Source organism: Sciurus carolinensis, chromosome 13 (genome assembly GCF_902686445.1).
Source record: "Sciurus carolinensis chromosome 13, mSciCar1.2, whole genome shotgun sequence".
Classification (NCBI taxonomy): domain Eukaryota; kingdom Metazoa; phylum Chordata; class Mammalia; order Rodentia; family Sciuridae; genus Sciurus; species Sciurus carolinensis.
The window spans coordinates 83,244,199-83,261,849 of record NC_062225.1 but is presented as its reverse complement, the minus strand read 5'-3'; the positions used below and the strand labels follow the sequence as shown (position 1 = coordinate 83,261,849).

The following is a 17,651-nucleotide window of genomic DNA, read 5'->3' as shown; positions in this document are numbered from 1 at the left end:
GAAGTCAATGGCAGAGAAATAATTAGAACCTAAAATTTAAAATACATGAAATGCAAATGCAGGAACAGAATGCTTATTACATTTCTCCCCTTGGCTTAGTAAATAAATTGAAGAAGCAGAAAAATTAGGCTATTTGATTCTTCCCATGACGAGTATGAACTGATTCTCCCATGTAAGTCAAAACTCTTTTGAAGTCACACTGAGAGCAAATATAACCAGATCCCTTGGAGGCAATTCCCATATGTATCACTTATATTCAGAATGAAACTGTCCAACCCATTGTCATGGACCCATGCTTCTCTAAGTATCAAACAGTAAAATAAATGATACCTTAAACCCTGAATCAACATGGCTCCTTCTTTTATCTTGGAATGGCAATAATCTCAAACTTAAGACGGATTTTTTTAATTTCATAAGAAACAAAAAAAGAAGGATCTATTATGAAAAAGAATTAAAAATTCACTAGTTTTTAAGATAAGAAATTCATAGATATATAATGCCTCCAGGAGAATTCTCCAGGCTGTGTTCAGAACCCAAGAGAACTAGGCTCAGTCTCTATATTTTTCTTTAAATTTTTCTGAGTTAAGATTGATACATATTAAAGTAAACAAATCTTGAGTAATTATAAATTCTTACTAGTGCCTATATTGCACAGTGCATAATTATGAATACACCCAGATGAAGATCTAGAATATTTAGAGTTCACTCAACTTTAACCTTACAGGAACCCTGGTAAAAATGTTTCAGAAGCACAAGTTAAGCAAATTTGCATTACCTGTTCTTGTCCCTGGCGACTGTACAACTTGACACTTAACATCCTTAATAATCCCAGTGTCTTCGGTACCTACAAAATAAATGCATATCAAACAACAAAAAATTAATGAAATGATTTGTCACTATATAAATTATTTTATCATGAAAACAAAACTATAGCAAATCAAGTTTATTTTTTAAATTGTTAAGAAAATTCCAAAAAAAAAAAATTCCCACCAGGTGTCAAGGATCTTGGTGAGATTCTTGTTCTTTGTTGTTGTTGTTGTTATTTTGTGGAGAGGACCTAACAACTGGTAAAATCTTACAAAATATATTCAACATCAAATTTTTTAAAAAATATAAATAACAGTCTAATACAATTTATAATATCAGAATCTACCACAAGTTCTTCTCAACTGAGACTGTCCCAGGTTACCATTTATCCTAACATCACTATGGAAAAGTTCAAAATCTCCAATAGAAATTTCATTCATTAAAAAACTGATGCTAAACTCTTAAAATACTGGGGAAAGATTTATCATTTAGAAACCAATATTTAAAATAATTTAATATAACACAAGACCAATATTTAAAATAATATAACACAAGACCAATTTAAGAAATATATTTACAAAACCAAGAAAGGAAAACAATTTAAAAACTGGAAAATAAGTGCTATTGAGCATGTCAACAATTTGGAACCCCTATATATCACTAATGGGAACCTGCGAAGGTATAGTCACTGTGAAAAAATCTGGTATTTCTCAAAGTTAAAGAGAAAATTATCACACGAGCTAGGAATTCTTCCCTAGGTTTATGCCCAAAATAATTAAAACAAGTATTCAAATACTTGTCCATGAATACTCAGAAATGTTGTTCATAATCACTGAAAAATGGAAGCAACCCAAATATGCAGTAATGAATTAATGTATAAAAATATGTTGTATATGCATACCTATTATTAAGCCATAAGAAGGAATGAAGTACTAACACATGCTACATAATGGCTGGACCTTAAAAACCTTTAGTAAGTCAAAGAAGCCAGGTACCAGAGATCACATAAATGTATGATTCCATTTATATGAAATATTTAGAAGAGGTAAAATCTATAGACAGAAAGCAAGCCAGTGGTTTCCAGGAGTTAGGGAGAGGGGGAAAAAAAAGAGAGCGACTACTTAATAGATAAGGGGTTTCCTTTTGGGAAGGTAAAGATGATTTGGAACTAGATGGTATTGATGGTTTCACAACATAGTAAATGTACTAAATGTCACTGAATTGTTTACTTTAAAATAGATATGGTTTATTTTATGCTATATGAATTTTACCCCAGTTAAAATGGGGGGGGGGGGGGGGGGCAAAAGGAGATGCTGTTCAATTGAGATTAAAAATTTTGACATGAGAACCTCTCAGTAGCTGAAGAACTAAAGGTCTAGCTTCACTTCTCCCTGTATATCCTCCAAAAAAAGAAAAAAAAAAAGAAAAGATAACAGTGAAAACCACACCCTCAGCTTATTAAGATATATGAAACTCAGCTTTAAAATAACTGCATAAAATGAGAAAAATCACCATATCCCACTGTGTCATCTTCATTGCTCCTGCCAACCCCCAAGGTCCCCACTCAACCCCACCCCAAACACCCTCAATGCTTGATGGCAAACAAAGGCAGAGTGAAAAAAATACTGCAGGGCCCAATGGGGGCAGTCGAGAAGCCAGCAAAGTTGCAGGTCCATTGAAATCCACAGCTAACACGGCTGAATCTGAGTCTGAAAACACTAAAATAAAAAAAGCACCTGCATCAATTAGTCACAGACTACAGGGAAGGGACATAAGTGTCAGTGTGATGTGAAGGGGCAGTCTTCTGAACACACAGCTTCTGAAAGAGAACAAGGGTAAAAAGGAGAAGCACACCTTGCCATCGGGTGGTGGAAGGGAAAGAAGCCCAGGAAACAGCACACTGCCAGAGAGAGATTCGCAGCCCACAGCCCTCCCACCACCAGACACCTGCTAGAGCCCTTGAACTGAGCTACACTGGCCAAAGAGGGCACCACTCAGCTGGAAATCTTGTGAAGCAGTCCAATATCATAAAAACGACTAAGAAAAATATTTACAAATACTTTGCAGAAAATCAAAATACAAAATTTCACATGTATCAACAAAAACAACCATAAAGCAAAAGAAAACAAAAAAGCAAAACAAAAACAACCATAAAGCAAAAGAAAACTTGAAAATAACACTAACCAACTAAATTGCTTTGATATGCATGTGAGGAAATAGAAAACTTTAAAAACTACCTTAATCAGAAACTCAAGAACTCAGAAAAGCATTATACAAGAAAAAATTGAAAAAAAAAAAAAAAAACAGTGAAAAACAAAAAGCTTATTTAATTCAGGAATAAGACAAAATTATCTTTAAAAAAGAAGAAATCATGAGGTATGCAAACAAAGATTAAATAAGGACCTTTAAAGAAAGACAAGAAAACAATAAAAGAATGAAAAGGAAATGTGAATTTAAAAAGAAATGAAATAAAGGAGAGAGTAAAAAGCAAAGACAGTGAAGCAGAAAACAAAACCAAGCCACAAAATATTTAAAATTATAACCTAAGAAAACTTTCCAGAAATAGAAAAAGATCTGAATCTCCAAGTCATACGGGCAGATGCATATCTAGGGAAATTAGCATTGAATGATGAGCTCCAGCATCCTAGCAGTGTTAGGAGATTCCACAGATCAAAAAAAATCTCAAAACCTCCAAGCAAAATGGACTATACAAAGGGGAAATGAGTGGATTAATTCAGACTTTTAAACCCTGCATACCAAGAAAATAAGAGTAGAAACTGTTGAAGTTTAATGAAAGAGTGAACCAAGATTCTATGTCTAGAAAACTTAAGATATCAAAACAGTGGAAAAATCATTTTGAAAATAAAAAAAAAAATCATCAGCTATGAGCTCTTCTCAAAACATCTACTAAAGACTAACTTCATCCAATCAAGATGACTCGGAAAACTTCAATAAAAAACTAACTGCAAGCATTTTTAAATCCATCAATGCACATCTTAGACTAAAGAAAAGCGGAGATGAGAGTACAAAGTATGTGTAAATATTACATATCGTGACAAAGAATAAATAATGCAAATAAAACAGCAGAAAGGGAAAGAGGAAAACAGAATAAGCTCACTGATTTTTATATAAGCAACTATTTAGGAATTTGTAAGAATACCAATGAAACTGACATTGGAGGACATTGATAACATCAACAAGAATAGTTTAAATAAAAAGATGGAGGTAAACTCCCATGTAAGCGAACTGGAAAGAGAATGGGAAGGACAGAGTTGGAAGCAGGTAAAGACAACCTGTGAACACTTTAAATAAAGGAAAAGAAAAGGGAGGGAGGCTGGAGGGCAAGGAGGGCCCAAGAGTTTTATAATAGGAGAAACAAAAGCATCTTACAAGTTGATAAGTCCAGGAGACAGCAAAATCTTAGTGTAGAAGAAATATTCTTCAATTATCTAGGGAGATCAAAGGCCAGGCTTGGCCTTAGAGCAAGGACAGTAGTCTGCCATGACAAGAGAAAAGGTAAGAGAACACAGGCACAGCCGCAGGCAGGCATTGCAATTTCATGGAAGTACTCTTCTCCTTATGCTTCTATTTTCTCAGCAAAATAGGATTTTGCAGGGAAACAGGATTCCACAAGGCCTGTATTCTTTTCACCAGAACAATGTAAGTTGAAAAAGCAGCAGCATCAATCATATAAAAAAAAAAAACTTTACTCATTTTTATATACTTATTTTCAAGATTTTTATCTTAAAAATATAAATAGGCAATAATATTGGACCCAATAGATCAGCTGAGAGTTTATCAAGTGCTTTCACATACATTTCCCCCTTGGATCCTGGCCAAAGTCTGAATAGCAAGGGATGAGCAGAAATTCAATACCAGCCTGACTCTAAAGCCTGCACTTTTCCTTTGTCCCAGTTATTGAAATCTGACCTAGTATCTTTTACAGCATACTGTACTTTTTTGTTGACACGGTTATACTAATATCTTTATATTCCTAATACCTGGAGTAGTAATTCAATGTTGAACAAATGGGTAAGTAAAACTCTCATGTAAGTGACACTAACATTAGTTTGGAAACTGGTCAGTGCATATATTGAATTTTTCATAGTTTCTTTTACAACCTACCAGCCTCACGAGACTAGAATACATGCACTGCAGCATTTTTCAGTCAGTATGTACCCTGGAACAACCGCAACCTTACACATAAAGAGGAGATTCAATGAGAACAATACCTGTTTTCTGACAAAAGGAGCTAATCCCAATAACCTCATATTTTTTGGAGTTAGGGGACGCCTATGTAGAACTATTGTAAGTTTAGCTCCAAGACACATTTAAAAGCCACTAATGTAATTAAAATACACTTGCAACATTTCAAGAAGTTAATCATGCAGCAGGGCATTCAATTTGCAACTCACTATTTTTCCTGACTTATTTTGTCAGTGCAAAAGCTATTTTCTTTTAAAAGACTTCAAAACGAAAGCCTCAGGCCAGTGAGAGAAGAGCAGAGACTATACAGAGCAGAGCAGCTTCTACGACTTCAGCAAGGAGCACAGCCACAGCACAAGAGAACTCCAAGAAGACAAGGGAAAAAGGGTTTCCTAACATGCAAAGAACTCCGTGATGTTTCCTTTCCTGGACCATTCTGTCACAAATACACTTGCTTACACTGTACCACAACACTCACACTTTGCCTGCTTCACCTCTCGTAGCATCCTCCACACTTTTCTAATTTTTTCCCCTTTATATTTTGACAAATTTCATAGTACAGAAAAGTTTAAAATTGTACAATGAAGCATCAGTATACTTTCATTTGGGCTGACCAATTATATACATTTTGTCACATTTGTGTTTCTCTCTCTCTTTCTCTCTCTCTACATACACACACACACACACACACACACACACACACACACACATGCTTTCCTAAAAATATTTTCACTAAACCACTGGAAAATAAGCTGTAGGCATCATACTTGCTTTAGACAGATTTGAGAGAGAATTCCTAAAACTCTTTCCAAGATCTGCCCTGATACATCTACATATAAAACTACAAGCTGGACATGAATCAAGTCAGAGAAATAAGCACAAGTAATAAAAAACTACAAACAAGAAATAATGTGTAAAGTATGTACAAATGCCTCCTACCTCACTTTTATTTGATAGAATAATCATCAGAGTATAAATTAGATGTGTATATAATTTCATAGAAGAGGGAAGTGCTAAACAGGGCCAGCAGACCTGGCTCATCCCCTCTTCCATTTTTAGTGGTTAAAATCTCATGGGCCTTCAGCTCCTTGTCACTGCTCAATCCCCAGGTTCAGCAGAGAACATAAATGGGTAGTAGATTAGGAAGAAGGCTAATAAATGGAAGCCAAAGCATAAAGCCTAGTATGAAATAAGTTGATCTCCAAATCAAAACTGATTTAAGTTCTGATGCCATATAAACCCGAAAGTCATAAGCACTTTTCAAAAAATTTAAAACTAGTTAGATGTGGTGGTGCACGTCTGTAATCCCAATGACTCAAGAGGCTGAGGCAGGAGATTCCAAGTTCAAGGCCAATATCACAGCTTATGAGATCCTCAGTAATTTAGCAAGACTCTGCCTCAAAATAAAAAATTAATAAGGGTGCAGATATAGCTTAGTGGTGGAGCATTTGCCTAGCATGTTGCAACACCCTGTATTCAATCCCCAATTAAAAACAAAAAACGATTACTACTTTGTTGGATTAAATCCCAATCACACATTTCAGGACATACCAAATACTAAAAAATAATGATACTAATGGAAGAGTACTATAATCACTAAAGATTTCTGTTCAAAAATACTTTTTCCTTACTTTTCAATACCAAGTCATTGTTTCAGAAGATTAAAGTCAATAACATATTTTAAGAAAAATAACAAACACATTCATCATTGAAATGGTCTAAAACATTTGCTTATGTTTTACTGCACTTAAATTTCTTGGTTTCTTCCCTTATTTGAAAAAGATCTAATTGCTCACTATGTAACAGATAATGTGCTAGGTTCTTACTTCCATGCAGTCTATAGAAACAACTAAGATATGTAATATTACAGGGTGGGTGTTCAACATGGTAAACACAATTAGTATTCACCCACACTTAGTTCTTCTTGCCCTTCTGAACACACAAAACAGTACCTACTGTGAACAGATGATGTCGCTTCTAGACTCAGACAGTAAAAAGTTCTACCTTTTATCCCTGTCTTCCCTAAGACCATAAATTTAAAGAATAAGAACTTCAAAGAGGTTATCCTCCAAATCTTTTTTCAACAATTGGAACAAGCTGTCCAGGAGAATCAGAGTATCAACAGTATCAATGCCACAAATAAGAAATAAATTTTCATGTGGTAAGCACAGAAATTTTAAAACTTTTCCTTTGCTTCTTTTGTTTGTTTGTTATTTCCACAACCCCACAGTGCTGGGGACTCGATCCCAAGTCTCCAGCATGCGAGGCAGGCACTCTACGTGATGGGCTATATCGCCAGCACGTCCTTTGCTTCTTGATAGTATTGTCTAAGTTGTCACAACGCAGCCTACCTATACGTAGCCTATGAGAGGTTATCATCTGAAACTTGAATGTGTTCCAAAGGACCACTAAAGGTTTGTCCCCAGACCATGGTGCCAGTTAGAGGTGGCAGAACCTTCAGGAAGTAGAACCTAGTGAAAGGAAGTCTTGGGGGACATTGGCACCTTCCCAGTGGCCATGAGGTGAGTGACCTCCTCACCATGTGCTGCAGCCATGACGTACTGCCCTAATAGGGCCAAGCCACCATGGTGTGAAGCCTCTTAAACTGAGCCAAAACAAATTTTTCCTCACTACAAGTTGTTTATCTCAGTACTTTGCTGCCGCCAAAGAAAGCTAACTAACCTGAGGGGTGTATGACACAAAATAGAAGCCCAATTACTAAATATAGAAAGAACTAATAGATGGAATATTTCATAGAAAAAGGAACAATATGAAGGAAGTACCACATGGCAGTTAAGAAGGCACACTGGCAAGTTTCTATTCTGATTTTACCACCTGCTAGCTAGGTAGCCCAGGGCAACTTACTCAACGACATTTTCCTCGTGAACAGACAGACCTTCAAAGGGTTACTTAGGTAAGCTAAAACGTGCAAAAGCACTCCAAATAGTTGCCAAAACATAAAAGGTACTTGATAAATTTTAATGTCTAAATAGGCAAATGCAAGTATTGAAACTACTATTAGGTTGTTTTTCTAATATCTGAAAATATTACTAAAAATAAAACCAGGTGAAATTCGATACACTCTGTTAAACTTGATATTTGGAAGAACTGAAATTGAACGAGCACTAATTAACCTTCCTCATTTAAGACAAAATTATTTCTTTCTCTAAATCTCACAAAGGGTTTATTTGTTTAAGACCAATTAGAAAAGTAAAAGGTTGTAACTAATGCTTACCGTAGTAACCCTATCTCCGCCATTAGTGACCTGCTTGTAATAAGGTGATCCCGAAAGAACTCTCCATGCAGAAAGGCCGCAGCCAGCCGCCGTTGCTGTGCCCATGTCTGTAGTCTCACATCCACCAACCAGCAGAAGTCTAAACATGAGACAAACAGAACTGATGAACTGCAAATACAAAATAACAAGTACAGAAACACTTCTGCCAAGAAAACTAAATTATTATATATTATGCCTAGAAAGTTTGTATTTTAGATAAAACAATGAAAAGAAAACCAATTGGAATGTCCATTTCATTTGAGCAGAAGCCTTTACAGTCAGGCCTGAAACTCATATGGGACCTGAGAAATCAAAGAAAAAATGTCTTAAGCCCAGCAACAGCATATTGAAGAAAATGCCTATGTCACAACATAAGCATCAATAAACAGATGTGTAGCTTCATCAGACACACATGTACTGAACGACAGCAGTTTACGAGATGCACTTGAGGGCACAACTCCAGCACGTCTGAGAGAAATGACAGTTGCAAATTCTCAAGGGAAAGTCACGTGGCAACAAATTCTTAGAAGTAAGACCCTGGTAGTTTAGTTGTGCATTATGACTGGTTTACTTTTCTGTGAACCAATTACCAAGAGGGCAAACAGCTTAATATATACTAAAAGTTAAAAGATGTTACTGGATTAGCATTATATAAAGTGAGCAGGTTAATAATGGAATTCAAATAGCCAAGACTTTTAAAGTCAAGTTAGGATTAGTACATCCGGCAGGGTCCTGTATAATGTATAATCACTTATCTAAAAAAAAAATAAATAAAAATGTTGGAAAGTAAAGTGTTGACACATTAAAGGAAACACTTCAATTGCCAGTGATTTATCTATTGTTCCCAATGACAGTAGACCTGATAGAGGTAACAGAAGACAAAAAACATGAACTTCTCAATTTAATTGTTTTTAAATAATGAAAATAGTTTCCCCTGTGCTCTGGAAACTGCTGCCTATGAAACAGAAAAGACTTTCAAGCAGAGGTTTCCTTGGCCATGCCCACATGGTGCTGTCCCCATGCCATCTACCACTGCCCCAAATGACAGAACACTGTATCAAACCCCTATACATCAAAGTTTACAAAACACCTATCATCACAAGGCTCCTGTTGTGTTGAAAACAAGGATACACTTCATCACACGATTTACCTTTTCCTAGATTATACTCAGGAAAACCAAAACTTGAAAATTTTAGTTTTTGCATAGAAATTGGAAGAGGAAAGAAAACAACACTTCATAAGGTTCTTCAGAGTTGGCATATCAAAAGACTGAAACATAGGGCTCTATTAACTAAGGTTAACTTTAAATGTTATACAATTACAAATATCAGTACACAATGCAACACCACGAGCACTATTTCCCCTTCACAAGTACATGCCCCAGGGTGGTCAAAAAGAACAGCACTATTATAGAAAGTAACACCTGGCTTCTGCTCATTCTGCTCGCCTCATGGGGTAGGCAGATAATGCCAACGTGCATAAGATGTCCCCACCCTAATCCAGGGAACCTGTAGATATATTACATGAATTAAAGGTTGTAGATGGAATTCCAATCGACTGACCTTTATATAGAGAGATTACCTTGAATTTTCCAGGTGGACTGAGTATGATCACTAGGATACTTAAAAGTGAAAGAAGGAAGCAGAAGAGCCTGTGTCGGTGATGTGATGTGAAATGAGAAAGACTCATTTGGCCATTGCTGGTTTTGAAGGTGAAAGAAGCCTAGGACAAGGAAACTGGGCAGCTTCTAAAAGCTAGGAAAACCTCCAGAAAGGAATACAGTCCAGCTGGCACCTTGATTGAGCCCCACAAGACCCATTTCTGACCTACTGAAATGTAAGATAAATTCGTTTCATGCCATTACGTTTGCGACAACTTGTTAGAGCAGCCATAGAAAACTAAAATACACCTTGTTTCATTCCCAGCCCCAAAACACAGTTCTATCAGACTCAGTCCACCGACAGCAGTTCTTACCTGACCAATTTCTAACGTGTTTTTGAATTACCCCCGCCCAAAAGAACTCATCTCTAACCTATACTCTTAGATCCAAAAATTTCTAAAATACATAAAATCCTGCTGTTTAACCAAAAAGCTTAGCAAAATTTGAAATTCATGAAGTTATGTAAATGCACTTTAATCACAGAAACACAACTTGAGCCTACACTCTAGCTTTTTTCCTTTTGCTTTTTAGACACAGCTCTTACAAGGTTACCCCGGCAAATGGAAAATAATAAATTGTGAGGTGATGACTTGAAATAACCTGTTTAGAGTATTTCTAACCTAGGCAAATTCTCAGAGCAAAAATTAATCTGTTGCGAGGGCAAGAGATTTTGGTCCAAAGTCAAACTAATAGTGAAAGTACTACTTGGTCAGAGCAGTCATTCTATTCAGACAATGACTGTTACACTGAAGTATTCCCCCAAAAGGATCTCTAGTACAGATAAAATCGAACTATCCCTCTAATGTAACTACCAATTTGAACAAAATACAGATAAAGAAAAACATCGTAAACAACACTACAAACATATAATAAACAAATCTAGCCACTGGAAACAAAATCAATGATGTGGTTTCTTCAGAACATACACAGTAAGACAGCAGCAGATACTAGGAAAATAGAGGGCAAATGAATAACTTAGGAGCACAGGTTGGTATCTGAAGATATGGCATTACTATTAATTATTTTTTCTAGATGTGATAATGGTATCATTATGTATAGTTCTTATTTTGTACAAATACTGAAGTGTTACAAATGAAATAATATGCTGTCCAGGATTTACTTCAAAATAGTCCAGTGGGATGAAGATGAGACAGGCCATGAGCTAACTATTGAAATTCAATGATGAGTCCACTATTCTACAAGTCTAATACTCTACTTTTGTATATGCTTTAAATTTTCCATAAAGAAATTTTTCCCAAAAGTTCATTTACTAGGATAAACTCTGAATAAATAGAAACAGAACAGGTAACTCTGAATATTTAGAGTTCCAATTTAATCATAATGTTTTTCAAAGGAAAAAAAACATGATTCATAACACAGCTTTAAAAACCAGTAACTTATAATTATAAAAAAAAAAAACACTAAGAACTCAATAAATCTCCCAAAAGGCCACAATAAAACAATTCTTTGATAACTGAAATAAGTACCCTCTGATCAACTGCAACATGTATATTTGTATTAAAAAATATGTACTATATTAAATATTTTAATGCATTCAATACATAATTTCTATTATGCTAATTGTATTTATGGTAGCAAAATATGAAACTCCATTGCTTGACTACTGAAGGAGTTAGAGAACTGAGAATTTAGATCCCTTATCTCCTGGACTTGATCCTAGAAGGCACTTCCTCACCATGAATTCTGATGACTATCATGACTATGCGGAGATTAAACTGGCTACAGCAGGATAAGCTCCACCGAAACAAGAGATTCAGCACTGCTTCTGCCTTTCCTCCCTTCATGCCAGACTAAAGGGTAAGTGGAAAAACAAGTAAAATGATGACCTTAGTCATGTGCTGCACCCCCACCCCAGGGCAGCTTGGGGCCACTGGAGCTTCAGCAGTCCATGTGAGTTGGAAGAATGCACGTGTGCGCACATGCAAGCAGGCCTGACCTTTCATGTCTTTTAAGGGGAGGGTACTGAAATAACTTCATTCATACACCCACAGAACAAGTAACCACTGTGTGCAGGGCAGTGAACCGAGAGAGATGAGCTACATGCGTGCTCTGCATTCCAAAGCTCATTCTCTAAGAGAGGGCAAAGAAGAGGGAAGGGCAAGTGGAAGCATGGAATTAAGGAGCACAGATGACAACTAGTTGATAAGCCAATTTAAATCACTGAAGAGTTTTCTTCAGTTATACATGCCGTGGAAGATCAACCTCAACTCAAGATGTCAATTTGACCCATTACTTTGTTTTTCAAGATTCACAATGTTGACTAAAGCTAACTTACAAATGACTAAGAAAATAAAAATAAAAGCAGGCTGGCAGTGAAGCTTGGCCAAGTAAATAAACGATCTCCAGCATGTTCAGTGTTTAGAAGAGGTTTCCAGGGCAACAAGGGCCACGCAGTGGCCAGTGAAAAAGAATGAAGTGCCACTGGTAAAAACAGGCAATTTACATAAAGTCAGTCGAGGGGAATGAGAAGACAGGGGTCTCAGACCCAACACAGCACACTCAATAAACATCTGCCAAGTGACTGAGTGTGAGTCTTCCACCTCCTCCTTAAGCAGCACAGAGTGAAGGTGCTATAGAGACTGTTATGGTTTGGATAAGAGGTGCTCCCCCAAAGCTCCCATTTCCACTCGGGAATGTGAAATGATCAGACAAGAACGGTAACCTCATCAGTCCATCCCAGTTTGAACAGACTGGATGTTAACTGTACGGGGCTGGGGTGGAGGTGGGTCACAGGGGGGTGTATCCTGGAAGGCTGTGTCTTCCCTGTGACCCTGTACCCACCTCTCTCTACTTCCTGATCCTGCCATGAGCAGAGCAGCTTTCCTCTGTTAGGCCCCTTCCCTAGGACACACTGCCTCTTCTCAGACCCAGAACAATGGAGTTAGCCATCTACGAACTGAGACCTCTGAAACTACAAGCCCCAAATAAAGTTCCCTCTTCTAAATTGTTCTTGTCAGGTATTTTGGTCACAGCCTTGAAAAGGTGAACTAAAAGAGAGACCCATCTTCCCTGTACCTGTCTTCACTCTCGCCAGGTTTGAGCAGACGAGGTGGAGAGGACAGGGTCCTGGCAACAAAGGCAGAAGGAGGTGGGAGTCACATGATTAAAATGTCAAGCCAAGAATGCCAGGAGGGAGCTTCAAGAAAAAGTTTTCCCAATGTTTGTAAGAGCTATGGGACATGAATGAAGACAGCGAGAGAATCCGTTCTTCATTGGACTCTTGATACCTACAGGTTGATAATTCCTCTTAATCTAAATCTCAAGCAAGTTCAAATAAAATCCTATCTGAATCTCACAGACCTGAACAAACTGATTTAATGAAACTAGGCAAACATAAGATTCACATGAGAGAGGAGAGTGCCAACTCAGTCCATACTGATCAGTCTTTCTCTTTATGAGCTGGTCTTTGTGCACCTTGACCTATGAACATTTGCCATTCTCCTTGAAATCTGACCATATTAAAAATTAAAACCTCGATCTATAAAATAACAAATCATATCCAGGAGAAGTTATCTATAACACATAAAACCAATAGTTTATTAGTAGAGAGAATTTATAAAATCTTCCATCAGTTCAAGAGAAAAATGGACAAAGAATAAGCAATGGCAAATCACAAGAGGAGAAATCCAAAGGGCAATAATACAGATTATCATAACAAAAATTTATACCAACTAACCTGTAGAATGTTTAGGGACAAAGTAACTCTTATATACTACTAACGAGTTTGCATTGAGAGTGAAAATATCTAGGGACTCAACAATTCTTAAAATGAGATTGCATTTATGGTGTAAAGAAGATAAATGTAATTGGAAAGTCACACATCAAAATCATCATAGCTGCCTCTAGAGAAGAAAAAGTAAGACAAAGGATTGGAGCAGAAAATTCTGTTTCTACTGTTCTCTCTCATTTATAGATTTATATATATATACACACATATCTTAGGTAAAAAAGACAAAATATAAATTTTATGTAGTGGATACTTAAGTATATATTATTCCTTTTTAATTTTAAAAAAGAACTATCAAGATGCTGCATCTCACATTATGTACAGAAACTTCTGAGGTTAATGATGTCCAAAAGACAAAAATTTTGTAAACTGGTTTTAACACTTTGTATCAACCCACAAGTCTAATCAAATACTGAAAAGGAAATTAGTATATATTTTGCTATGCCATTTTAAGGTTGTTCATACATATGGTTAAACCTTAAGCATTTTCTGGCTTACTACTGAAATAACTGTCAGATTTTCAGAAATTAAATGCACAAACAAAATAATGTATAAAATAATTCATATTGTTAATGTTATTTGCTATTGCATTAAGTTCTTCCACCAGAATATTTACACACAGTGGTAACCATTACAACCTTAACTATACTGAATATTAAGTGCTTAATTTCAGAATCACAAAAGACAATTTTTTTGGGGGGGGGTGATTGTAATGGGGTATTGAACCCAGGGGCACTTAATTACTAAGCAATATTTCCAGTCCTTTTTATTTTTATTTTGAGATAGGGTTCCACTAAGTTACTTAGGACCTTGCTAAGTTACTGAGGCTGGCCTTAACTTGTGATCCCCCTGCTTCAGCCTCCCAAGTTGCTAGGATTATAAGTGTGCACCACCATGCCCAAGATAATCATTTTTATTTTTAACCATCACATAGACACAAATCGGAACAGAATTTCTAGAACATAAATTAAATTCTCTACACTAAAGAACATGATATGTGGGAATTAACACAACTATTTATCCTTCACAAAAACAAAATAGAAAAAAATTAGTTATCTTTCCCAATAATCTTCAACTTCACATTCCGTGGAAAACAGCAAGAAATGTTGTGAGTATAGGAACCAGGGCCTTCGTAAAAAATTATGTAATCTTGGACATTCCTTTCACTCCATTAGTAATTACTGTACACCAACTATGTACTAAGCAATGGGGATATCCTAAGTAATTGAAGAAATATCCTAATAGGTCATTTCTAATTCTCCTTGGAATCAATTTTCAATGTAACTCTCATCTCTCAGAGTTGACCAGTATCATGTGGCATGATGCTCAGAGGGAACAGTCTTTGACACACTCACACACTGGAATGAACATAAGCCTGGCCCACTTCAGGTGAAGTAACTAGGAACCACTGACCACAGTTGCACAGGCCCTCTGCAGCAGCCTCTGTGGTAGATACACACTCAGCCTAGGCACATTCACTGCATGGAAGAAGTCAGGGAAGGCTTCACAGGGAAGCACCAGTGAAGGGTTCACTCATTAAACCATTTCCCACAGATAAAGGGTGAAGTAAAAAGCACTCTAAACCAAGAAAACATGATGAACAGGAGCACAGAGCTGAGGCTCTAAATGGTGTGTTCAGAGAACATAAGAAACAGAGCAAGTGGAAGTAAAAGAAAGTTCAGATGCAACTTAGCAACACAAATATCTTACTCACTCCTGGGTACTACATTCTACCTTCTTTGATATAACAGCTATTTAAATCATATCCCTATTTCTAAATTTGGAGTCATTTTGGGTGTAAGGACTGTGTCCAGTTCATCTTGGTATCCTTTAAAACATGTACTACTGATGTTCCACTCAAGAAACGTTTATCTGGGCACTAGGTGAAAAGAAAAACAGCTGCACATGGGAAGTGGCACACGGTCCTTCCTGGTCCATGGCTTAACCTCTCTAGGCTTCACGTCTCTCCTGAGAAATGAAGGGATCGAACCAAATGATGGATGAAGTCTGTTCTAGTGATGATACTCTGTGAATCTAAAACTCGAAGCAGGGACACAGGTCTCAGACAACAAAAATAAACAGACTGATGGAGAGCACACACACACACACACACACACACAGGTATGAATTAAATGATCCAGAATAAAGGCAGAGGCCAGGGAAGAACAGGAGACAGTAACACAAAGGTGGCCAAAGCTCTCCGAGAAAAGTACAGATAGGATGCAAGCCCCTAAGTATCACATCACATGTGATGCTAATGGGATGAAATTACACTAAAAATTGATTTCAAGAAAATTAGGAATAGTTTATTAAGAAGGTTCTTCAATCTAGTAATTGTTGAAAAAATCTGCCATCTAGTGGCTTAAAACTCCTTCAAACCAAGGGAGTAAGTTCAAAATAATAGACTTCTATATGTTCTATCCATTGACCAGCATGCTCAAGTCAGATAATAAGAAAAAAGGGAGAAAAGGAGGAAAAAAATACTCCACATCCTCAAATTTTGGGCTTGGGGGTATGGCTCAGTCCTAGAGCACTTGTCTAGCATGTGTAAGACCCCAAGTTAGATGCCCACCTCCACAAACAAACAAAAAAAAAAATGCTTAAACACCAGGTTTATTATCTAATACCTCAGAGCAAGAAGTTATTCTCTTTTGAAAAACAAATATTCCTCATTTTAATTCATTTTAGTATATCCTAAACATTCTTTACTACATAAATCCAACCAGTTTAATATTTTAAATTCTGCTTACCTTTATTTATTAAAGAATAAAAAGAAAATATAACCATGATATTATAAGTAGCCATTCTCAAACATTTAGGTATGCATCAGAATCACCAGGCTTCTTAACATAAACTGCTGGGCCACTCCTGAGCCTGATTCAGTAGGCGGAGGGTGGCACACAAGCCTCTGCATTTCTGTAGCATCCCCAGTGATCTTCAAGGACCACTCTGACATCTGCTGCTTCACAGAACCCTTGCATATATTCTGGGCTTTAGAAGACAGAGTTCATTAACAAGTCAAATTATGAAGCATTTGACTATTCAATCAATATGTACTTAAGGATGCTCACAGAAAGTTGATTTTATTAAATGAGTAACTATTCAAGACAAAACATGGGAATTTTTCTTGGACTACTAACTTCAATAAACAAATCATTCTGGGGGCTGGGGAGATAGCTCAGTCGGTAGAGTACTTGCCTTGTAAGCACAAGGCCCTGGGTTCAATCCCCAGCACCCAAAAAAAAAAAAAAAAAAAAAAGAAAGAAAAAACATGAGAGTTGGTTTAAAAAAAAAAAAAAAAAGTTAACAAATCATTCTCCTGCCAACTTGATAGCTGGGCATTCAGTACACTTAAAATTGAGTAGTGCCTGGTTATCGATTCCTTAAAATATAATTTAGAATTTAGAATCAACAAAAACAGAAAAAATTAAAGTTCATTACTCCTTACTTTGCACCACCTGAGCAAAACTGAGTCACACTCAGGCTGAGATGGCATAGAATAGGGTTCAGCAAACGAGTTTCTGAAAAGAACAGATAAACATTTCAAGCATTATGGGCCACGTGGTCTCTTTAAAAACCATTTATGGCATAAATAAAAATAGACAATATTTTTTTTTCTTTTTAAAGTGTGGCAATGTTCCTGTAAAACTTTAAGGACAGTGAGATTTGAATTTTATAATTTTTATGTGTCATAAAATATCCTTAAATTTTTTTTCAAATATCTAAAACATGTAAAATCTATTCTTAGAAACAGGCCAGACTGGGCTCACAGGCTACAGGTGTCCACCACTATAGAGACACAAACTTCCTAGGCAGGGAATCAAAGACAGGAGTCTAATCCACCATCTCAGGATAGTTTCATAAGTCTTTGGAAACTTCAGTTTCTTATGTACGTAACAGCAGTTGTGATACCATGTCACAGACCTGTGATGACTAAGATTTAGCGTATATAAGTA

At 36.5% G+C, this 17,651-nt stretch overlaps 1 protein-coding gene across 1 annotated transcript in view; it reads right to left on the bottom strand.

Annotated features, from left to right (window-relative positions):
• Nbas (NBAS subunit of NRZ tethering complex) overlaps positions 1-17,651 on the bottom strand; it is a 342,733-nt gene that overhangs the window by 266,073 nt on the left and 59,009 nt on the right. The window contains exons 10-11 of the mRNA XM_047522365.1: positions 8,249-8,387; positions 776-844 (exon numbers count right to left, since the gene is read on the bottom strand). Of these exons, the coding sequence (XP_047378321.1) occupies positions 776-844; positions 8,249-8,387 (208 nt within the window). The remainder of the gene's footprint in view (positions 1-775; positions 845-8,248; positions 8,388-17,651) is intronic.